General features: G+C 36.7%; 1 protein-coding gene across 1 annotated transcript in view; it reads right to left on the bottom strand.

The window, feature by feature from the left end:
- Positions 1-25,517, bottom strand: part of DNAH7 (dynein axonemal heavy chain 7) — a 93,885-nt gene that overhangs the window by 52,097 nt on the left and 16,271 nt on the right. Inside the window, 18 exon segments of the mRNA XM_072422174.1 lie at positions 61-163; positions 881-1,049; positions 2,455-2,564; positions 3,215-3,427; positions 4,396-4,536; positions 6,035-6,233; positions 6,980-7,173; positions 8,153-8,339; positions 9,214-9,899; positions 11,153-11,299; positions 12,716-12,940; positions 14,374-14,452; positions 15,241-15,368; positions 17,025-17,294; positions 19,480-19,659; positions 22,777-22,954; positions 23,300-23,419; positions 24,115-24,240. Coding sequence (XP_072278275.1) covers positions 61-163; positions 881-1,049; positions 2,455-2,564; positions 3,215-3,427; positions 4,396-4,536; positions 6,035-6,233; positions 6,980-7,173; positions 8,153-8,339; positions 9,214-9,899; positions 11,153-11,299; positions 12,716-12,940; positions 14,374-14,452; positions 15,241-15,368; positions 17,025-17,294; positions 19,480-19,659; positions 22,777-22,954; positions 23,300-23,419; positions 24,115-24,240 — 3,455 coding nt within the window.

The raw sequence follows: 25,517 nt of genomic DNA, 5'->3' as shown, positions 1-25,517 counted from the left end.
ATAGATAGATAGATAGATAGATAGATAGATAGATAGATAGATAGATAGATAGATGTATACCTCTTTGGATGGTGAGGATTTGCTGTGCAACCACAGAGAGTACTTCCAAATCAATTCTATTGAACTCATCAAAGCAGGCCCAGGCGCCACATGAGAGCAAACCCTAGCAAATATATATCAAAATGTTAGTTTTAGGTTAACTTTTATGGCCATTAATGAACGTTTGCATTAACCAACATTTTAAAGAAGCCTGTGTTTGGTTACATAACTAACATAATTTTAGTGCTTTCACAAAAGGGACAAATTGTATAAATATATGTGCACTTATGGGGAGTCACAAGCTTCTTCCTTAGCTCTAAGATTACAGAATAAAATTTGATTATCACAGTGTTAAAAAAACGAAACCTGGTTCACTGTGCTCATTATGACAAGGAATCACACTGATACATCACAACACATGCATCATTTCCATTTCAACTTAATATTTCTAGTAGCCAAGAGCTGGAAAACATTGGACCAGTGGACAGCAGCTATCATTTCTGTGCCTGGCGCTTGCTCAAACCGTGTGTGTTTAGAAGAATAGGAATGATACAACTCAGCTGGAAGCAGGAGATACAGTATCTTTGCCTTTGGTGACCTTATACCAGTATTGGGGTCATATACAAAGTACATATTTTTAGTAGTTTTGGGATATAACAAAGAGAACTGAATGGCTTCCAGAACATTACACTTGTAATGTGAAGATCTGAGCAAAACAGCATTGAATGTAAACAGCAGTGGCCGTTAGATCTTGGTAAGTATGCATCCTTAGAAGGGAGTGGTGGGTTAGTCTTCAAGTGCAGTTATCCTTTAAAGCATTTCCCTATAATGGAAAATGTACCTTGAAAAACTTTCCTAAGGCGAGGTAATCCAGTCCATCAGAACAGTTGAACACGACTCACTGTTTTGCCACTGCTTTTGCCAAATCCTTGGTGGTTTCTGTTTTTCCTGTACCGGCAGGACCTTCAGGAGCACCACCCAAGTGAAGGTTAAGAGCCCCGAACAAAGTTCTGTGATTGAAACAAACACAATTTACATACCTAGTTAGTTAGACCTTTTGCAGATTTGAGACCTAGGCAGATCATTTTGCATTACCAATAAGGCTTGGGTCTGGACAATGAAGAGAAAGCATATTGGGTAGGTTATCCATGTATAATTTATTATATTGTTATCTATTATAACTGACAAGATCATACCTTTACCCAAATGCCTTATGCCTAATGTTTGGCAGGTAAGATTTACTTTTCCAACACCAAAGATGTATACTAAACCCTCTGTACATTGTAACTTTGTGCGTCTGGCCACTGATGTTCTCCACTGATGCAGAAGTAGCTGTCACTTGCATTTCCTCTAATTGGTAATAGAAAAGTGATGTCTTTATGTCATGCTTCATTTTCCTAGTGGGTATGATCTTCTAACACCCAGTTGCACCCTGCCCACAGCCCATGAATGGCAGCTCTGCACAGCTATACTGTATTTATTTAATCAATTAATAAATGGATTTTTGATGTCACCAAATTTAAATATTTGTATCTTCTAGACATCAATTAATCCTAAAAAAATAATTTATTGTACATTTAAAACAATAGAAATTTATGTAGACAAGGAAAATTATGTTCCACCAGGAAAATCAATCCATGTGTGTAGAAAACTTTGATGGATCTTGACAAGTTCCTGCACTACACGGCTGGACTCAGCTTATGGCTCTTTATACCTTTATTCTTAGTGTCTATTGAAGGAGTTATACTTTCCCATTCTTCAGGATCAATTTGATCAATTTGAATTAGTGTAAATTAAAAATTTTCAACTCCCTCAGTGAGTCCATCCTCTCACTGAGGTCTGCCGAATGGCAGCTCTGCACAGCTATTTTAACTTATGCAGAACTGTCTATGGAATCATGCTGGATGTTAACTGCATACCCTCTTGTTATTTATTCACAGGTGCCATGCATATTATGCTTCTAAAAGGCCTGCTAATGATGAATAAAAAATGGGTTTCTCCAAATGCAATATTATTAAATTTGTATCATGGCATGGGAAGAGGTAATGCGTAGTTAAAAGTTGTGTGTGGTTAAAAGTGACCTTGATCCTGGGTTTCAAATTTAGGAATGTCTCCACAAAGTAATAGAAACATGAATGGCTCAAAGCGCTGACCCTTCGTCCTTCAGTCATGCAGTGAAGGGGGTTACAAAAAGCGTGTACAAATACAGATTTAGATACGTATGGACTAGTTCTATGCAAAATAGTTTTCTAATTGTAAACATTTCACTGTATTAAAAGGTAGTTTTTTATATCTGTTCAAGTTTAGAAATATTTTACTACATGATTCACTCCCAGTGTATTTTAGGTGAATTTCATGCGCCATTATACTGTATATCATTTCAATAAATAAAGATAAAGCCGTTATTTACTTTACCTGTAACACCGATCGGTCAATGGAGTGATAACCAATCTAGGTGTGTTTCCAAGATACTCATATCCATACTGCAAGCCAGCATTGATCATTTTTGTCTGCAGGTGACCTTCCTATAGATAAAAAAAAATCATAATAATAAACATTGGTTTTATGGAATCTCCTGATGACAGCTAGTATAGTACCCAGTGCTATTTATATTGTATTTAGGGTTTTTAAAGAAAGCCACACCGCTTTTGTTACCTTTAGTCCTCCATAACATAAGTCTGTTGATGAAAAACATTAAGGTTGGTATCAGCAAATTAGGGTGCCACTGACCTTTTTTTGTTACAGGTGCTCTCTGCTTAAGACCAGGTTCTGTTCCTGCGACCTGGTCACTATGTGTGGAGCAAAAGAAAGGATACACTTTCATTAGTGAAGCTGGGTGATCCAACAAACCTGTAATGGATCTGGTTTAGGATTCTAAACATTTGCTAGCAAATAGCAAATGACTTTGAAGAAATCCATTCCAGGTTTGCTGGATCACCCAGCTTCACTGATGAAAGTGTATGCTCTCCAGCCTTGAGGAGCCTTAATAAATCAGGCCCACTGAGAGCCGGTCGTAAGTATAGCAGTCAGTACACAGGGAAGCCTTTAAACACAGACTAGCTTTACTAGGGTTTTTTATGTTTTAGAAAGGATCCTTACACAAGTTTTTGCAAATGTTACTGTTATTATTAATTAGAGTAGAAATGTCATGTGGATATAATACTTCTTAACATACCTCCCAATAGTATCTCAGCTGGCTTAACCATTCGAAATCATTTTCATCACTAACTTGTTTTTTCACAAGAGATGTGAGGACATCTCTTGCATGCACATCTAGAACCACAAGTGCACCGAGCGTCACTCGATTCTGCTTTGATAACTTTCCGCGAACCAAGGTAACGATATCATCAATTTGTTTATTGTTTTGTTCCAGGTAATCTTCAAGTGCCTGTTTTTATAAGAGGAACCATGAAGTAAAATAATAGTTTAAGGGCAGTAACAATATTCTTGTATTTATAAATAATGGCAATGACAATACGTTGTTAAGCCTAGATGCATGCTTGGCATGAACGGAGGTGCAAAATATGGAGCTACATAAGGGCCCAAGATCCTCCTTAGGCAACAGGGGTCCGCAGAGCAAACTTGTCACCCCGTCATCACCTCCTGTGTTGTGTCTGAGCCCAGCTTACAGAGTTGATGGAATGGACCGGAAGCTCTGACATGAAAAGTAAGAGAGTTTTAAAGAAGAAGGGGGGACACAAGTCAGTTCATCACAGGGACCCACTATTGGCTACATCCGCCACCGATACTGAGGTTAACCCTTTTTATAGACACTTTATCGTAGAACATTGAGGCCTCAAGTATAAAGAAGTATATATGACAACATTTAATGGTTGTCTCTTGAACATAAACTTCTATGTGTGACAATGAGGTCAACATATAAACTTTAGCCTACACACAGATAGTATTCAGAGCGGACAAAGTGTGTAAAGATTGAAAACTCAATAAATCAGCCTCTGGGTAGTCATTTATGACTCAGTGAACATAAAAAGCAGTCAATGAGAGTTTTTAAAGTTTTGTTAACTATTTTACTCCTAGTTAGACTTTTTTAACTTCCTGGGAATTGTTTTATCATTACTTTTATATTCCATTCACTGTGATGTACAAGATACAAGATTTTACAATATACAACTCCCCTTTCTATCCATAAAGAAAATATGAATGGAGTAGAGATCCTTTTAAACTATACTGACACAATGTAAATATTAAAAATACAGAAATTAATAATTGATGACATTTTAAGACGGCTGTGTCATCGTATATTATTTCATTCTGCAGTTTTTGCTATGTTATTATTTTCTGTTGGAAACAGACAGTCTTAGGAAAAATAAATTACTATCAGACACACAAACCTACCTTTTGACCTTTCCTGATAGAAAGTTGAACTTCCTGTGTCCAGAAGCACTGGGAAACACAAAGTACGGTCTGTCCTGGCCATTCTCTTACCCAGTCTATGCGATTTGTTTTGGGGTAGGCATCAATTGCTTCACCAATGACCTTTGAAAACATTTCATTTCAATAAATTTAGATTTTACATTTCATTTAAAATACCTACAGTATAGTAAACATATACAACTTTTTATGTTTGATAGTTCAAATCAATCTGCTCTTACACTGTAGCGCTATGATTGTGCATTTGTTGCCCAGTACAGTTCAAGTCAATAAAACCTACAGTGTACAAATAGTTAGAGTTGCAACAACACTTATTTTTCTTTAAGCAGTGGAAAGGCTGTATGCTGGTGGTTACTGAAATTACAGCGGGGTGAGTTAACAAGAAGGATGAGGGAGTTTTGATCTGAAATTGCATGCAAGGTTTTTATAGATAGTACTATAAAATTATTACATGTACATCATATATACCTTTTCAAAAGTGGCCACGAAAAACACTGGGGTTGATCTACTAAAGAAGTTTAGGCTGTTAAAATGTGCAAAATGAATTATAATTCACAAGGGGACGTTTCACTTAGTTATGTAGTTAGTCACCTTGAAAATAGACATAACTCTATCAAGTTCAACCACTAGGGAAATAAACATATCCCAGATATAAAACCCTATAGACATAGTTGATCCAGAGGAAGGCAAAAAAAACCTGGTACAATTTGCTCAGATGTTCCCTGGATCAGCAGCCGCTGTTAAATTTAGTTTAAAGCTTTAATCCCCAGTTATATTCTGTGCTTCTTGAAATCCTCCAGCGTTTTCTTAAAGCAATCTATAGAACTTGGTGAAACTACTTCCTGAGGGAGCCGATTCCACATTTTCACAGGCCTTACAGTGATGAATCCCTCTTCCTTATCTGGAGATTAAACTTCTTTTCTTTCAAACGCAAAGAGTGCCCCCTTGTCCTTTGCAATTATCATACAGTGGATAATAGGGAAGAGAGTTCTCTATATGGACCATTTATACATTTACACAGGATGGTCGAATCCCCCCTTATACATCTCTTCTAAAGGGAGAATAGATTCAGTTCAGCTAATCTCTCCTCATAGCTGAGCTCCTCCATTCCTTTTATTAGTTTAGTTGCCCTTCTCTGTAATCTCTTCAATTCCACAATATCTATTTTTTGTGAACTGGTACCCAAAACTGGACTGCATATTCCAGATGTGGTCTGACCAATGCTTTGTACAGGGGCAGGATTATGACTCCATCTGCAGTCTATTCCTCTTTTAATACAAGAGTTTAAGAAATAAGCTGGAACTCTTCTGATTTCAGCCATCGAATTATGTGCGAGAAAATGATGTTCTTTGCACATGATTGGGTATTTCTAAACAAAATCCTCACTACATTCACTGAAGTTAATTATCCCTAGCAGAAAGATCATTTTGCTTTATGAACAACTTAATCACCTGTTTTAAATCAACACCAATGTATCAGATAGTTGTCTGATGGTAAACAAATTTCATCTTTAGATTTGAAGAATATGTGGTCAATTTCCTAACCATGGCAAAACAAATGATGGTTTATCTTATCTTTAGGCGAAATACAAAGTAGTACATACCTTATGGACTGACTGAATCATTGCAGACTCAAGTTCCACTAACCACTTCTCAACCTGACCTCTGGCTTTGGAAGTTGAAATTGTAGTTATCAGTTGTACAACCTCGCCTTCACTGCTTTTCATGTGTGTAATGTCTAACACGTCTGTAAACTCCACTGTGGCAATTCCTTCAAAGCATTTCTTTAAGTGAGGTTGTACCCTATTGAAAATTAAATAAAAGCAAAATGTAAAAACGTACAAGATAATACAATATAACATAGAAAACATGCATATATTGCCAGCTTCAGGAGGACTTGATACTGGCAAACCAAAATTAATTGTAGTCCAGCCTGCAAGAACCTCTACTACATATTTGGCAGCAAAACAGTATTACTATTAGACAGAATTTATTTAGCACCATCATATTACACAGCACTGTCTATAGTCATGTCACTAGCTGTCCTCAAAGGGTCTCACAATCTAATGCCCCTACCATAGACAAATGTCATTAATACAGTCTAAGGTCAATTTTGGGGAGAAGCCAATTAACCTAACTGCATGTTTTTGGAATGTTGGAGGAAATCGAAGTACCGAGAGGAAACCCACGCAAACATGGGGAGAACCTGCAAACTCCATGCAGGTCGAGAGTTGAACCTGCATAGTGCTGAGCCACCGTGCTTCTCCTTAAAGGATGATCAAACAACACAAGGGTTAAACCTTTGTCCTTTGTTGGACTCCTAGAAAAGGATTTTCTGAAAAATTGATGAAAAAACTCCCTTTTTTCTTATCCATTGAGAGACACAGGCAGTCAGATCTTCAGGATGTTCAAAAGCAGTGCACCATAAAATGGGAGCTGTCTGCATGAAAAGCCACCAGGTCCTGGATCCAGGACACAAGCAATGGGGCAATGGGGGAAAATTGGGCAATTGTTTTATTATTATAATACATATATATCGAAAAACCTACCTGGTTGGGTCTTTTGTCTCTGATAAAATTTCAAGGAGCTCATCGTTAGACAAGAAGAAGAATCGTGGAAAGAATAAACGTTTTTTCTCTAGGTAGTCATTAAGTCCTTTCAAAATGAGCTCCAATAACTCATTAGATTTCTTAAACTTTTCCAACATTTTTTCAATCATCACAACAGCAAGAACATGCTTGTCCTAAACAAAAAAGAGAAAAAAAGATTAAAATGTATGTACTTTAGAAATTCTGCATATATTACACTAGTGAGAGTTTTAGAGATATTTACTGCTAAGATTGTTATCATTCAGATAATCAGAAGCAGTTCTGGAAACTGGCTGCTTTTGTGTCAATTTTTTTTGCATTGCATTTCAAGTCAAGAAACCAGAAGCAATTCAATTCTTCTTTTAAATGAGTGATGGTAGATGTATCAGTTTTAGACATTACTTACTGTGTGGAATATTAGTTGCCGTGTAATTTATAATGTATTGTATATCCTTTAAAACTTCTAAGATAATACCATCCAGTATCAGAAAAGCATTTACTGCACTCAGCACCCCATATTTATGGTTACTGATAACGTGTGGCTGGTGACTCCTATCTTTGATCTTTTGCAGAACTACAATGGCTAAATTATCTGCATACAGCACACTTCTCAGTATGTCAGATTTCTGGTCCTTCTCTGCAAGTCGTTTCCATACTCTAACAGCCATGTCTCTACTGTAGCAGGTGGCGGGTTTGCCGTTTACCGCCCCTTTAGTCTACAGCTTTAGGAAGTCCTGACGATATCCTATTCCTGTGTTCCCCAATTCATAATAAAGAGACATTTTTTTCTTAACTTAACATATAAAGTCTATTAAGGGACATAGGTCTAAGCTCTCAGAATTTATGTTCATTTTATATTAATGCTTGCTACTACAAATGCTGCAAATATGAGGGGTTATCCTGGGTTACAAGTTTGTTGTTGATGTTCAATTTTCGTGATTGTCAGTATATCTAGGAGGTATCAGATTGCTGTTTCCCTCAATGAACTTCAAGAAAGACATTTTGTAGTTGGTTCTTTAACATTTTCTGTTGACTACAGTCATTGTCTTAGTTTTCCCTATACAGTTTTCATAATGTAATGTTTGCTTGGTTGTTTTTTTTATTTTTCAAGTGTTGATTCCAGCAGTCACTTACCAACAATACTTGTTTCATCAAGTCTCTCCATGTTTTGTCCACAGTTGAGAAGCGTCTGCCCTCTTCAGGCATCTGAGCCATAATGTCGGGGGAACTAAATATGGGCTCCAAGTATAACCATGTAGCCTGCACTTTAAGCCATTCATCTAGGATTTCTTGTAGTAATAACAATTTACCTTCCCATTCTCTATAAAGAAAGAACAGTTGTTAAAACTTCGAATGCAAATTATACATTTTTTTTTTGTAATTACCTTCCAAAGACTATAAAAAGCAGAAGAGTAAATGTTAAAATGTATGTATAGCCAAAACATAACAATAACGTATGGAAGGGTTAAAAGCCCTCATAGATAATATATGTTGTGATTTCCTACACAGATGGGAAAAAATGACTTTCACTTTCTGCGCCAGAAAGTCAACAGAAGGTTATGAGGAAATCTCCCAAAAAGAAGGGTCTTCCTTCAAATATAAAAAAAAAAGTGCTGCTCTCACTGTGCATGCATGAGATCGAGCACTTCTTTTTACTTTAGAGGAAAGCCCCTTAAAGATCTGCACCAGATATCAGGAATTTCACAAGGGGAACAGCCCACAGACTCCTGGGATATATAATGCAAGAAAGTTTCCCTTTCTGTGGTAAAGACAGAAGCGGAGGTGGACTCGCTCAAAAGTATAAAAAAATAGTGTTAAAAAAAATAAAAAACACATTTTTTCCATTTCATAAAAGGGATAGCCACTTGCCAGGTCCGCATACAACAGTTGTCCCTAGAACAAGTCTTAAATTTACATTCACCTTTTTGGGGACAATTTTAAATTTGTCACCACTTTATTTTTAAGTGACAATGGAGACCAGTACAAAAAAAAGGTTTAATTCCCCTATAGGAATACAGACTGCAATAGAAAATTACAATGTGGGAGTAACTCTTCCTCACTTTATGCAGAACTTTATTTAATTCTGAAATTGAGTGTTGATTTTGTAGCCTATGATTATTTTTATGTTCACTATGTTTAGCCTTAGGAATATGAAGTACACATCAGCCAAAGAATATATGAAATAAAGCATTTACCTGATTTCAGTTTCAAATGCTTTAATAAATGGGGATCCTCTCATGGTTTGCGTTTTAACCACGTGATCATCAAGCAGCATCTGGATATCATCCACAGATGACAAGATATATGTTCCTGTTTCTCGATAGGGAAGCAGGGTAAATTCCATCTTATCCCACTCTGAAATCATTTTCTCCATTGCTTTTTCAAGTGAATATTCCTTGCTTGCAGATTCACTGATACCTTCAAATTTGTCCAGAAAAGGCTGAAGTTTCATGTCTATGAACTTGGTAACATTTGTGTCCTCTTGTGGTTTAATGGGATATCCGACAATTTCGGACATGGCTTCCCAGTGCCTGTCTCTTAGTCCAGGATTACAAACAACCTGAATAAGTGGAATAATTTCTCTGAATTCTTCGACCTTCTGTTTGATTTTGGAAGTTAGGGCCTGGGCATTTGGAGAACTTGTAAATGTCCTTTCCAACTTGTACAAGGCTCTCCAGTAGTTTCCTACATCTTGTTCTACAAGGTCAGGATTTACTGTAGTATATGGTGCTTCCATCCAAGTTTTGTACTTTGTGTTAAACTCAACTATAATCTCATAAAGGCGAAGATAGGGACTAAGAGATTCCTGGATTTTTTTCCTCTGGGGGTACTGTGAAGCTGCCCATCCAAATGCTTCTTCCTCTGCATTAAATTGATCAATCTGGAAAATGATTTACCAAACAAAAAATGTTATTTCTGATTTGATTTCCATAACTCCCACAATGTATTGTTAATTATTAACTGTGCAACTTTAAATCTGAATACCTTTTGTGGATTATTTTTTCTTTTTACTTCCCATGTCTTTTATAGTTTTTCATAATTGTACCGCACAGTTCAATAGATGCATGGAGATGCATGGCAGAAGTATATCTATTGTATTCCTAAACCAATAAAATCGATTGCAAAGCAGGCATGCAAGTCTGGTGATTTTTTGGGCTGCAGGTGACATTAATTCCATGTAGCCTTCAGCCAGTTTATGAATGATATCTAACTGAATAATCATTATTGATGACTATAACGCAGTCAGGTTGTACAATACTAAATATGGATTTTTTTTAACAGCCATGTGTACCCTTCACCCAACTAAGTACTGCTCCAATGAATAAATCTCTCACTCCCTGACCTGCACAGTAGATTAGATGCTATTCACGGGAGGGTGTAGTGTGTCACACATATGGGTTGTCTCAGGTGAGAATCTGACATGTGTACAGCGATAGCCCAACGTCATTCATAGATCAATCCTGACAGATCCATGAACGACTGACAGTGAACAGCCACAATATTATTCAATGGAGAAGAGCACGGGGGGGTGCCACTCGCCTGCCATCTCCATAGCACAGAACAGTGCTTTGTTTTGTTATACTTCCCATCTTTGAGTTGCAAAACAACTATGTTTTTGCAAGATAATATCACTAATCAAAGCTCTATATGTCAACAAATATATATGATAACAAAAATATGTAGGTACTACTTTGTTATGTAAAATGAATGATAATGTAAATTATTGCTGAATAGGCAGGTCCATAGTAAAAATGTAAAAGATTGGGGTCCATAAGGGTTGTACAGGTGTTACAGATAACCAGTTTAATAAAAGTACAAAGCATAGATGATATCCTAAGTACAAACAATCATAACAATCATAGTCTATATAAACCCAAATAAACATGAAAGTTTCTGCTTTGTGCACACTTTTAGGATCCTTTTCTAGATAATATTATATAAAATAAAAAGAGCAAAATGAAAATAACACTTTAAGGAACATTATAAAAAGAAGGAATAGGTAGAATTGTCTATAATGGCCATTCATTTTTATTCTGTTTTTTCACTAATGGCAATGGCTTTTCTTCTGTTTTTTTTTTTTATTATTAGACAGCCCAACATGCATTAAATTAAAAGAATTTGCGCAATACAAACCTTTTCCACTGCTTGGTCCAGCTTTGAATTTAGAGCTTGTGCCTTTTTCAGGTATTTGCTTACTTCATTAATCTCACCATATGCTTCAAATTCTTCCACTTGTTTACCATAGTTTTCTAGCTCTTCAACAAACCTTTCGCAGCGCAGCTACTCATCGGTAAAAGAAACATTGAAATGTTAATGTCTAAATAATATATACATGGCTTTAAATTATAACGGTATATTAAAATATATAGTGTTTGCCAGTTTTCTAACATTTTAATTAAAAAAATGTACTGCCTGTGAACCTGAATGATATTGATTTATAGGGCCTGATTTCTTAAAGTGAAGTTGGGTGATCAAGCAAACCTAGAATGGATATCGTCAAAGTGATTTGCTATTTGTTAGCAAATGTTTTTAAACGGGATCCAGATCGATCCATTACAGTTTTTCTGGATCACCCAGCTTCACTGATAAAAGTGTATCCTCTCAAGTCTTGGAGAGCTTTAATAAATCGAGTCCATATAAAACAGGAATGCAGAAAGGTCTCATGTATTCTCCTATTTTATTTCTTTGTTGGTGCATTTTGGTGCTGAACCTTACAAAACAGTTATTACTTGAGTTTTGTAGCGAGCCTAGCACACTCAACAGTATGAATACTTTACCTTTTTCATTATAATTATAATGTTTGCCATGGTCTGTCTAACTTAATCTTGTTGCTAAAAGTAAGAAATAGGTGGCTGTTTATTTAATTCCTAAAACACAATCCATTCTTTTGTGGAGCAAGAACAATCCTGGGATCTGCAAGTCCCAAAATTCATTGATTCTGGGAAAACTCCCTTGTTCTTTCTAACTACTTCTTTCATCTCATCATAACGGATATTACCTAGTAATCACCAAGTTACCTTAGTAGCACAAAACTAAAGGAACTAGAGGACTGGCACACCGGTCTCTGGTATCACTCACTACTCTCAGACTGACAACACCTATTAAGCAAGGTTGTGTAAAAGCAAACTGTGAGAGGGATACATAGGCTGCCATCTTGTTATTTTATTTAATGAATATGCAGATTTGATCCTCCTTAACTGCATTCTTACCCAGATGATCAGAACAACATAATGGTACCTTTCATTTTAGGTAGTAGGTCAGCAATTGCTGCACCAATGGATCCCCATGAGTCCTGCCAACCTGTTTGCTGATTGGTTAACTGTGTCCTCATTCTCAGGTGCGTTTAGTTATGAAACATTTATAGCAAAGTTTGCATTTTTAATGCACTTGCTCCTCAACAATTTATACTGTTCAGTGTTCTAGGATTATTACGCAATATAATTAAAACAGGGCAGCTGTCCTTTTAAAGCCATATGAAAGCTTAAAGAGCTTCGAACAGAAAGGAAAGATAAATTAATCTGCATTCTGTTCAGAATGTAATCTGAATACAAAGCTATACAAAAGGAAAGGAGTAGCTGATCTCAAGGGTAGGGTATATGGTTCTCCTTCCTGTACTCCAATTGCTATGATCTATACCTATTGTAATAGATGGCAAATTCAGGAAACTATCTAACATAATAGAATATGTTTTCTAACCTTGAGTCCATCCTGATACTGCTTGGACTTTTCATCTATTATCTTTCTGTGCTCCTCAAAAATCGATCCCATACGGTCATGCCACTGAAAAGTGTTGTTGTTTAAACGAATGTCTGAAGGGGACATAGAGACGTAATCCACTAGGAAAGTCAGACGGTTTTTGGACTCTACAAGCTTTTGTTCCAAATCTAGCATATCTTGAGCTTCAACTTTCTTGATGTATTCCTAAAAAAAGCAAGAATAAATTAATCAATTGCAATTGAATTTTTGCAAAATATATTAACTAAATGAGATTACTGGTAGTATAGATGCTTATACTTTGCACAAGAAATCTTTAATTAGGGTCAATGTTGATGACACAGGGAAACTGATTCAGGTAACCAAACACATTTGGTATATTGTTTTTCAGGACAGTTGGGCTTTTTGGTAGCATTTATAGAAATAAAAGTTATATATGTAATTAAATATATATATATATATATATATATATATATATATATATATATATATATATATATTTATAAACACAGTGTAGCCCACACAAGTGAGACCAAGTAACATTTGATGTATGTAACACATTAGAGAATGGGTTTTCCTGCCTGTTGAACCAACGGTATTGGAACGATGCAGAACCTACACCAAAATGAACTTCTGTATACAAAAAGATAACTATGTTTGCTTTGTTGAGCATAGCAGTTATGTGAGCACCAAGCAGCTTTATCCTATGTAGCCTGAAAAGTCCTATTATTCCAAGCCTATTTTTCTTGTTTATTTTTGTTCCTCAGACCAAATACACTGTTACACTTACCTCTTCCTCGCTAAAGCTACGTACACACGTCCAACAGTTCTCGCCTGATAATCAGGGCTGATATTGGGCAAGAATCTGGCGTGTGTAAAGCGCCAGTCGTCCATCGTCCAAACAACCATCCTGGCAGATCCACGGACGATGGACCACTAACAATCCTGTGAAGGGGGAGAGCGCGCTGCAGGTTGCCGCTCCATCGTTCTCCCCCTCCTATCTGCATAGAGCAAAAAGGTGCTGTATGTTCGGCACTCGTTCATGCATTGTGCAGTGCTAGTCGTTGTAAAGAATCGTGAAAAATCCTTTCCAACGTCTAATATTGCACGTATGTATGCGGCTTTAAGTGCAAGTGACTCTCTTCTGCGCAGGCAGTTCTGACCCTAGGCCTGCAGTTTTGTCCATCCAGCCGGCCAATCAGAAAATAGCCTCCTAATCTTCCCTGGCTATTTAGCTAGCTTGCTCGCTTTCTTGCTTGCTGCCTGCCTCAACCACGGCCTTCCTTGACAGTTTATCTGCCTAATGATTTGGTACAGTGCGTCATCCTGCCCATCCTGGTGTACCCAAGGACTGCAACCTGGCAGTAACCAGTAGCACAACATCCTCACCACTAGAGGCCCTGGAGAAGACCTGGTTACTGCATAGACTCTGCGCCTTGGCCCTTCTCAGGGCTCAGACCATTTTGGTGCAAACTGTAGCGCCCTCTTGTGGCCCTATTTCCTCAAGTGTGACGGAAACTTATGAGCATATGCATAAGAGCTGAACAAGGAAACAAAATAATTTGTTGGTGGCACATGTGAGGAATACCTTTTGTGTTTTGAATATTTTTTTTATTATTGTTGAATTTTAATTCTGATACCTTTAACTCCATGAGTTCCTGTGTGTTTGGAGGTGTGCTCAGAGCTTTTTCAGCAATCTTCTCAAATTCATTACACAACCTGGTTTAATGGCAAAATATGTTACATATTGTTTGTAAATTTAAACACAATAATTATTTGTTTTAAATATATATAGCAAGATGATAATTATATATATATACTGTCCTCTCAAAAAAATCAGTAAGATGGTACTTAACACCCTACCAGTTGAATAAATACTGCAAACAAATTTTTATTTGGGGTTTCAACTCCTGATGGAAAGAATATGATTAGGTAGAGTAGATTAAGCAACCTCTCACCCATCCTTTGGTTCTTCCCTTAGAAGAGTTGTATCTAATATTTTTTGATAGCAGCTCAAACAAATAGTAAAATGACTTTCCAGGTTTGCTAGATCACCCAGGTTTCCAGGTTTGCTGGATCATTGATGAAAGTTTATCTTTTCCAGCCCTGGAGAGCTTTAATAAATCAGACCAACTATATCTATCCTACTTAATTTAGTAGATAGTTTATTTATAAGAAAAAATACACAAAAAGTCAACTGGTAATACAACTAAGTGTGCAAAAGTGTCCAACGAGGTGTCTGACACAAATCTCTCATCTCCACTGTAACTTTTGGCATTCTCCACTTTGAAAGAGAAAGTGGATCGCTAACTAGCAATGATAACATAGGGCAGATCTGATAAATCACTTTACCTACAGAATTACCATTGGATAAATCTGCCAATGGCCATCCTAAAGTACTGAAAGTGGTGGCCTAGAAATAATGGTGAGCTTTGGAAAATATATACCACGAATACCATAATAGGATGTTTAAAGTACCCATTTTATAAATCAAACAAACAACTTACCTTCTATTGGCCTCTTGGTGATCTTTAAACATTTTCTCTACCAGTTTTTTACAAATAGCCTCGGAACGTTTAGTTAGAGCTCTGATTAACTCATCACAGTGGAGTTCAAACATCCCCAAGCGAATAATCTGAGAAAACAGATGAAAAGTGTGTCAATATTGTATTATCTTCACACAGAATCACACATTTACATACATAATACATGGAAATACACTCTGCTTTTAAAGTGATCCTGTCATATCATTACTTACCTGTTAAAAGGAGAGTCACTATGCTTATCATTCTGTTTCTTCATTTGTTGAAATGATATCTCTCTAAAGGACTAAAGAACATCTGTTTTCTATATAATACTACATAGGATAGCTCAGTACAGGTAGTCCCTGGGTTACATACGCGATTGGGACTGTAGGTTTGTTCTTAAGTTAAATTTGTATGTAAGTTGGAAAAAGTACATTATTTTAATAACAGCAATTAGGACAGATGCTCGTCTTAGTGTATAAAATCCTCAGTGTGAGTTAATCTCAAACAAAGCAAAAAAAAAAAAAAACAAACCTTAAGGAGCCTAGACATTTATTAACTTTTGGAGCAAGCTGCGCTTTGATATGAACAAAGAAACAACTGCAGAGTTTGTCTTGGATTTTAAAGAGTTAAATGAGGCTGCAGAAGAGCTCAGCTCTTAAGATCACCCACCTCAGCTGTGTTTAGCAAAAGATTTCTTCTGCATGTCATGCAAACCACATCCCTCCCCCCCCTCCATCCTGCACACAACCAAGCGGAGAACCCCTATTCGTACTGTCATTCGATACAGACAGTGATACAGGAGGAGGAGAGGACCCTTGCCCTGAAGAGCTTACAATCTAGGAGTTGGGAGAGTTGGGATGAATTTGACTCTCAGGTGAAATGGAAGCCAATGAAGAGAACTACAAAGAGATTCAGCAGAAGAGGAGCGGTGGGAAGGATGGATGAGTCTGGCTGCAACATTCATGATAGATTGTAGAGCCGGGTTAGTGAAATACCAAAATGAACTGCAAACTACCAAAATAAAATGTAATTATTTTCTATGTGGAAAAGACGATTGGAAAAGGGTAGATTATTGTATCTGTGTGTGCTGGGACTTCCAACCAGTAGATTACCAAACAGAAAACCAATAGGATCATTTGGTCAGTATGTGTACAAATCCTTATAGAGTTACACAGCATTCATGCCTCTTTATCTATTTACCAGCTAGCTCTACCTATCTGAAATCATATTTCATCAGTTTGGTAAAGTATATCTATAACCTAATAGTTTCTTGGAAAGAATGATGAAAGGGTATACCCCTGTCATGTTTTGATGCTGTCTGGGGCTCCGTTAGAGAGATCTGACCTCATTTCCTGTTTCTGAGGACCTTTTTTTAGAAAAAGTGAGGGAAATTCTGCACACAGAGCCAGCCCCTGGGGAATATTGTAACTCCTGTGCCTCATCCAATCAATGAACAGAATCAACACCTCCTTTGTAGACGGTGGTAAAAATGGCGGCACCCATCCCTGCAGCAAAGGAAGGTCCAGGACCTGTTATTGTAGCAGGGTGACAGCACAAGATAAGTATGTGCCATATTCAGCAAGTTAATTATGGCAGAAGTTCACCACCCACCAACAAGGTTAGTTCCACTTTATCCTTTTATATAATTACATATCACTAATGCATCTATACTTTCCCAAAAAAGACATTTCAAGCACCTACAATAAACACATTCTTAGACCTTTATTAATGAAATGCAGCCATTCATCACAATAATGATTTACCTTTCTTAAATTATACTGAATTTCATCTGTTAATTTTTGATACTTTACAGCCTCTCTCATTATTTCCTCAAACCTGTGTCCCTCGGCCAAAAAGTGACCAACATCCAAATCTGCTTGCTTGGTTATCAGGAAGCTGTACTTGTCGTATGCTTTCAAATGTTCCTTTGGCAAAAAGCTCTCCAAAGCCACAAATTCCTTCACTTTTCTTTTGTGTTCTTCTAAAACTTCCTCTAGGATGATTGGTCTCAGAGTCGTTTTTGATGAATTATCCTGATTGGATGATAAGGAACACTTAATATTGTAATCAGAAAAAAACGTATAGCCATTGCGAATTGCAGAATTAAATTACGATTCAATACCTTTAATATGTATAATTTGACTGTAAGTAAGGCTGGATAGGATACACTTTCATCAGTGAGGCTGGGTTATCCAGCAAACCTGTAATGGATCTGGTCAAGGCATCAAAACATTCGCTAGCAAATAGCATGTATAATATATATACAATATAATTATATATATATTGGACTCATGTACCGACGTCACCGGGAAACCACAGAGATCGCCTCTGCACTTCACGGCTGGAGATGGGAGAAGCAGGATGTGTCCCCAGGACCTGCGGGGACAAGGTAAGTGGGGTTTTTTATGTTTAATGTAACCCCGATTGTGACTCGGAATAACCACTTTTTGCATGGAAAATACACCCGAGTCAAACTCGGGATTACCGCTAGGGGGGTTAAAGATGTCTATATGGTACATGCAGGGCCATGGTCCAACATTATGTTATCCCCTAAAAGATATGCCTGTGAAGTATTGTTACATTTGCCTGCAATGGAAATGTAACAATCCTTCAGCTTGCTCCTACTTTTTGCTCATTTAAAAGAGCACTCATTTTTTCAAACTCACCTACCCGTCTTCTTTTGTCTTTTAAAACCCTCACCCACCATTGCATATTTCCTCTTCTACTGTATGATACTTCCCCCACCTCTTAAATTGTAAGCTCTTCGGGGCAGGGTCCTCTCCTCCTCTTGTGTTGCTGTCTGTATCTGTATCATTTGTAACCCCTTTTTAATGTACAGCACTGCGTAATATGTTGGTGCTATATAAATACAGTTTATTAACCACCCGACCGTTAAGCCCGACCTTGGTACGGGCTTCAAAAAGTTACAATTATCGATAAACCCGAACTTTTCTCACTGTATGAAAAAAAACTTCCTCTAGGATGATTGGTCTCAGAGTCGTTTTTGATGAATTATCCTGATTGGATGATAAGGAACACTTAATATTGTAATCAGAAAAAAAACGTATAGCCATTGCGAATTGCAGAATTAAATTACGATTCAATACCTTTAATATGTATAATTTAACTGTAAGTAAGGCTGGAAAGGATACACTTTCATCAGTGAGGCTGGGTGATCCAGCAAACCTGTAATGGATCTGGTCAAGGCATCAAAACATTCGCTAGCAAATAGCAAATGACTTTGAAGAAATCCATTCCAGATTTGATTTATCACCAAAAAGGAAATATATATTATAAACCAAAGGATATAGTGGAACAAATGGCACCAATCCCTGGGGACCGTCTGAGAAGTGTTGTTCTAAAACTTCAATTAAATTTTTCAGTCCCCCAAAATCTTATTAATTAAAGGTTCTGAAATATTTCTTTTTTCTGGTAAGGGCATAATTACAGGATCCTTACTCCCCTAGTGTTCTAATTCTGTCTAAATTTCCATGCAAAAAGCGTTACATTTTTTTTTGCATGGAAATTTATTTTACATTGTAGGCTATAATGTTTAGGCATAACTCACCAAAATATGTCCAATATTTAATAAATTTAATAATAAACTTTAAATAAAAAAAAAAATAGTTAAACATGTAATATAACTGTACAGTAGCATGTATAATATATATATACACTATAATTATATATATATTGGACTCAGTACAGCTATTTTGTATTAAATCCAATACAAAATTATTTAAATTTCCCGCCGATCCTCCTGCCTGCACCGTTACATGTACCGATGTCACCGAGAAACCACGGGGACAAGGTAAGTGGGGTTTTTTATTTTTAATGTAACCTCTATTGTGACTCAGGATACCCACTTTTTGCATGGAAAATACACCCGAGTCACACTCGGGATTACCGCTAGGGGGGTTAAAGATTTCTATATGGTACATGCGGGGCCATGGTCCAACGTTATGTTATCCCCTAAAAGATATGCCTGTGAAGTATTGTTACATTTGCCTGCAATGGAAATGTAACAATCTTTCAGCTTGCTCCTACTTTTTGCTCATTTAAAAGAGCACTCAAAACTCATTTTTTCAATCTCACCATCACCATCTCACCATCTCTGTTGGTGCTATATAAATAGAATTTATTAATAATAATAATAATATTAATAATAATAATAATAATAATAATGGAAAGGTAAAATAATTAAATAAAAGTACTTACCCACTCTGAGTAGAGCTTTGTTTCCACTCTTGGCACAAGATTTACTGCTTTAATCATCACATCGTAAACATTGAGCAGCACAGTTTCAAAATCAATGAAGTCAGGTTCGAATTTAATTGAAACATTGTCTAGAATGAGCCTTATTATAAATCCTGGATGTTCATAGGCACGAACTGAATCCTGGAAAAAAAAACAAAAAAACATTACAGGCTAACTTTAAATATGTTTTAGATCAGAAAATAAATCAAATATTCTGTATTTTTGACACACAGATATAATTAAGTAATTAAAGTGATATATCTACTGCATGGAATGAGCCAAATAACACTGCGGAACAATTTTGAACATTATTTTTGGTAACTTCAATTTTTAAGCTTATTTATTTTTATGCTGATTCTGAAAGTGCAGTTAGTTTTCTTCTATCACGTCAGTTTTTTCCTCTACCGCTTAAATTAATACGTGTGGATTTGTATAGTCTATTCATTTACACGCAAGACTGTGTGGTCAGAGGTTGTGCGCTGCTCCATGTAGTAAATAAGCAAAATTTATTTTTCTACTTACACACTTATTTCCTTTCTTTCGGATCATGTCTGGCTCTGCTGTTTCTCGTCATAAGCGCCTAAACAACCCTGATTCATTTTGTTATATCTGTGGCAGTTTCACCATTCCCAGTCAAAGGGCGAACATCAGCACATTTGTAGAGCAAGCCTATTTGGCATATTTCATAGTTAAACTTGGTGACCAAGACAAGTTTTGGGCCCCTCAGAAGGTGTGCAGTGTGTTTCGAGGGTTTATCGGATGTGGAAAAGGGAACACATGATAAGATGCCATTTGGTATACCTATGGTTTGGCGAGAGCCAGGAGATACTTACGTTTGTAAGGAGTTACTTTTGTATAGTGAAAACTTCAGGATATAACAAGGAAAAATAAATGTAACATAGAGTATCCTAGTCTACCATCGACTATACGCCCAGTGGCTCATTCAGATGAAATCCCAGTGCCGGTTTTCGTTACACTACCCTCTTGAAGAACATGATTATGGTGATGAACTAGGTGACAATGAGTGGGAGTTTGAAATTGAAGAGGACTCTGTTCGTAAGGGTATTGATCAGCATGAGTTGAGTGATTTGGGACTTTTGGGATTTTATCAAAGAAGACTTCAGAACTCCTAGCATCAAGACTGCGTGAGAAAAACATACTTGAAAAAGGAACGAAGGTATCAAACTTTCGAACCAGAGAAATTGCTTTTCTGCAGTACTTTAAAACTGACAGTGGCTTTATGTATCGCCATACCATACTGGGTTTAATGGAGGAATTGGGAATTCCAATCTATAACTCAACTGAATGGCGACTATTCATCGATAGCTCAAAATGGAGATTAAAGTGTGTCCGCCTTCACAATGGCAATATATTTGGGTTAGCCCCAATAGGCCATTCAGTTTCTCTTTGTGAAGAATATGCAGACATAAAGAGAGTCATTGAGTTGTTGCAATTTGTTATATCTGTGGCAGTTTCACCATTCCCAGTCAAAGGGCGAACATCAGCACATTTGTAGAGCAAGCCTATTTGGCATATTTCAAAGTTAAACTTGGTGATCAAGATATGTCTTGGGCCCCTCATAAGGTGTGCAAACAGTGTGTTGAGGGTTTACGGATGTGCACAAAGGGAACACGTGATAAGATGCCATTTGGTATACCAATGCTTTGGAGAGACCCAGAAGATACTTACTTTTGTAAGGAGTTACTTTCGTATAGTGAAAAATTCAGGATATAACAAGAAAAATAAATGTAACAGAGTATCCTAGTCTACCATCAGCTATACGCCCGGTGGCTCATTTTGATGACATCCTAGTGCCGGTTTTTGTTACACTACCCTCTCTTGAAGAACATGATTATGGTGATGAACTAGGTGACAACAATGAAGAGTTTGAAATTAAAGAGGACTCTGTTCGTAAGGGATTTGATCAGCATGAGTTGAGTGATTTGGGACTTTTGGGATTTTATCAAAGAAGACTTCAGAACTCCTAGCATCAAGACTGCGTGAGAAAAACTTACTTGAAAAAGGAACAAGGTATCAAACTTTCGAACCAGAGAAATTGCTTTTCTGCAGTACTTTAGAACTGACAGTGGCTTTGTGTATTGCAATAACATACTGGGTTTAATGGAGGAATTGGGAATTCCAGTCTATAACTAAACTGAATGGCGAATATTCATCGATAGCTCAAAGTGGAGATTAAAGTGTGTCCGCCTTCACAATGGCAATATATTTGGGTCAGCCCCAATTGGCCATTCAGTTTCTCTTTGTGAAGAATATGCAGACATAAAGAGAGTCGACGTTGCAATATCACCAACACAATTGGGTCATCTGTGTTGACCTTAAAATGTTATGCTTCCTTTTTGGTCAGCAATGCGGATACACCAAATTTGCCCGTTATCTGTGCATGTGGGCTCGTGCAGAGCTCGTGAGAGTCATTGGGTGGAAAGGAATTGGCCTCCAAGATCTGCCCTAAAACCAGGTGATCCAAACTTTTTACATGAGCCAATTGTTGATAGAAAGAAAATAAATTCCCACCTCTGAACATGAACCTGGGTCTGGTGAAGCAGTTTGTTAAAGCTTTGCCAACTGAATGAGACTGCTTCAAGTACCTCATCTTGGCATCTCCTAGCCTGTCATTTAAAAAAACGGTCTACTGATTCGGCAAATCATCAAAGATGAACATTTCATCAGGACAATGTCAGAAGTCGAAAAGAATGCTTGGTTATCATTCAAAGCTATTGTCAAGGTCCTTCTTGGAAACACACCAGCAAATAATTACACACAAATTGTCCAGAAACTGTTGGAGAGCTACAAAAAGTTTGGTTGCAATATGAGCATCAAGGTGCATTTTCTGCATTGCTATCTTTCTAACTTCCCGGAAAACCTTGGTGCAGTCAGTGATGAGCAAGATGAATGATTCCACCAAGATTTGAATGTCATGGAAGGAAGGTATCAGGGTAGCCGGGATGTACATATGATGGCTGACTATTTAGTTGGAGCATCCGGCAGGATTATCCTAACACTGAACACTCCAGGAAAAGCTATAGGTGCAAATTTTTACCTTAACCACTTACCAGATAAATTTTCAAATGTTTTACTGTAACAAAAGTCATAGAGTAACAATAAATCCTTTGTATGAACAAAAGAAATTTAAATAAACAGTACATTCAAGTTACTATGTCTTTATTTTTTCATTGTATGTAAAAATGTCATAACATAAATGACATGTCATGACATAAAATGTGTCTTTCTGTTACTCACCGGTGGCTGTATTATCAAATCGGTGTAATCCTGCATAGATGCTAATGTGAGGCTTTGAAGCTGCTCCGTCATTAGTGTAGCTACACAATTGAAAAATGATTCCATTTTTTTGTGGTTACTGGGAATAAGCTTTTTCTTGTTTCCTTGGTAAAATATGTTTTGAATTTCTGCAAACCATCTGCAAAAAAAAGTATTTTTAATAATAAACCCAAATATCATATTTATAATAATTTTAACACAAGATAAAAAGAAGCATATAGAGTTTAGTGCTAGCATTCCCAAGGTTTACCTTATTACACCATTTCTAATCATGTAGCTATAAGCCCTGCAGCATTGTCACAGACCTTTATTATAAATAACATGGAATGGCTGCCTTATGTGTACAGTTAAAGAGCTTACATTGGTTCAGAGTCTAAAAATATTCAGAACCAAAATCTTTGCCAATTTACATCGAACAGATCTTGAATCGAATACAGGTAAATTTGAGTTTTAATCTAACGAATACCATGTTTTGTTTTCTTACTTTTTCAGTAGTGTGTCTTTGGCAGCATCAATGTTTCTCATTACAATGTTTTGGAAAATTGAAAGCTCCATTGACTCTTGCCTACTATGGAATTCATCTGTATCAATGAGTCGCAATTGCCTGAGGAAAAAATAAAAGCAGATATTTAAAACTGATTGCGATGTGTTAGTATAAATAAAATATAATAATACAATACAATAAATTAGTACAATATTTTTCTAGTATGCAAAGTATTAATAGATTTTTTTTTTTCAATTTATATATAAGGGCAATATATTGTATGTTATACCACACTGTACTTCTACTTGCACAGATCACCTATATACAAAGGTAACTGTACAAGTGGAAATGGAATGGATTCGTGTTAATTACTCTAAAAACAACTAAAGTTTTATTTTACTGAACTAAAATGCAGAACTTAACTCCTGGGGATACTCACCTGTCACCATTCCATTGCAGACACCGCCATTCTCTTCCTTCTTCTTTCCTGACCATTTTGATTGGCCCGGCTGGGAGGACGTAACTCTTATGCAGGTGTGCAAAAGTTCATTTAGCCCTGGCACCTGCAGGAGAAGCCTGCATTGATGGGTATCCCTGACATCCAACAGATGCTAGCGCAGCTCAGTGACTTCTTACAGCTGGGCGGTTATCAGGCAGGTAAGAATACTTATTGCAGAAAGAACATTACCCCCACCTTTCTGTAATAAGGACCTGCCTAAAGCCAAATTGTTTAAGTGGAACATTCAATACACATTAAATACACTTTGCAGTGCAGTGAAGTGAACATTTTTCTTCAGACAGAACCTTGTACTTACCCAAACGATGAATGCCATAAATCTAAAACTGCTGCCATTGTTGGGTTTACAGAATTTAGATTCTCTTTGATGAAGTTGTAATTGGCCAAAAATGACTTTTTCCATGGTTTTGGCACTACTTGCAATCTAAGTGAAAAAAGAAAACATTTAAACAATGCAACAATATATAACTTGTACTTTTTCTTATATTCAACTCTGACGCTAATCAGTTTAACTTATATGTTTCTATTTAAGCCTGATTTTGAACCAATGTGAAACCAAATCTGTACATTTACCCATCTTCCTAATTCATGAACATTTAAGTACACCTCTCATCTGTAGTTAATAGAACAACATTGATATATATGTATATATATATATATATATATATATATATATATAAATTACTAAATATAAAATATTTATATAAATAAAATTACCACCCGGTAATTTTTGGGAGGTTATTGAAATGTTGGGTTGCAATACATGGGCATTGGATAGTTGGGGCAAACTACAAAGACGAAGAAAAAATTGGACCTACTAAGTGTGTGTGGGTGTGTGTTTGTGTGTGTGTGTGTGTGTGTGTGTGTGGGGGGGGGGGGGTTATTAGAACAAAGTTTAGGGGGCAGTAAAGAGCTGACACAATTATGGGGGGTACTGAATTCCTATGGCAACAATACCATGGAGTACTAAATGTGTAATCTAACAGCTTCTTCTCACCCAGCTAAAAATTCATGTAATTCATGTGAAAAAATACATCCATGGTGTGCTCATTTGAAAAATTAAAGCCACAAGTCACAATCTCTATAGAAGATGTTAGAGATTAGTGTTTTTTTTTTTCTATAATTTTGATTGCCACTTTCTTCAATTGAAGTGAACTGGCTGCATCTACCTCTTCCAAATACTTTACTATTATTAAGTAACTTGAGCACCTGTTTATGTGAAAGTGACATTCAAACAATCAGATTTACCAAAGGTGAGAACAAAGCAGTAGTAATCAGTTATCAGACTGCAACTTATTTATAAATAGCGCCCAATATCTCCAATATGTCCAGAATAATACTAGCTTTAGGGGTTATGTATGTCAGATCTATTCATTGCTTCAAACAGGGACCATTTGATAAGATCACAGGCTTGCATTGTTAGTAATAGGCAATAATTTTAATAATACTTCTTCAATTAGTTCATACAACTCAATTCTTCGATAGGAGACCTGTAGAGCAATGTTTTTCAACCTTTTTTGAGCCATGGCACACTTTTTACATTGAAAAAATCCTGCACCACAAATCAAAAATGTTACAAAATGACACTCTGTAGCCAACTCTCTTGCCTCTCTGAGTAAACAAGGCATTTAAGCTACCTACTGCCACCCCCTGACATGGAAGAGTATTACATTACTCTGCCAGTTACTACAACACACTAGT

Source organism: Pyxicephalus adspersus, chromosome 1 (assembly GCF_032062135.1).
Source record: "Pyxicephalus adspersus chromosome 1, UCB_Pads_2.0, whole genome shotgun sequence".
In the NCBI taxonomy this organism is placed as follows: domain Eukaryota; kingdom Metazoa; phylum Chordata; class Amphibia; order Anura; family Pyxicephalidae; genus Pyxicephalus; species Pyxicephalus adspersus.
Note: the sequence above shows the minus strand (reverse complement) of the source record. Positions and strands in the feature narration are given on the sequence as shown.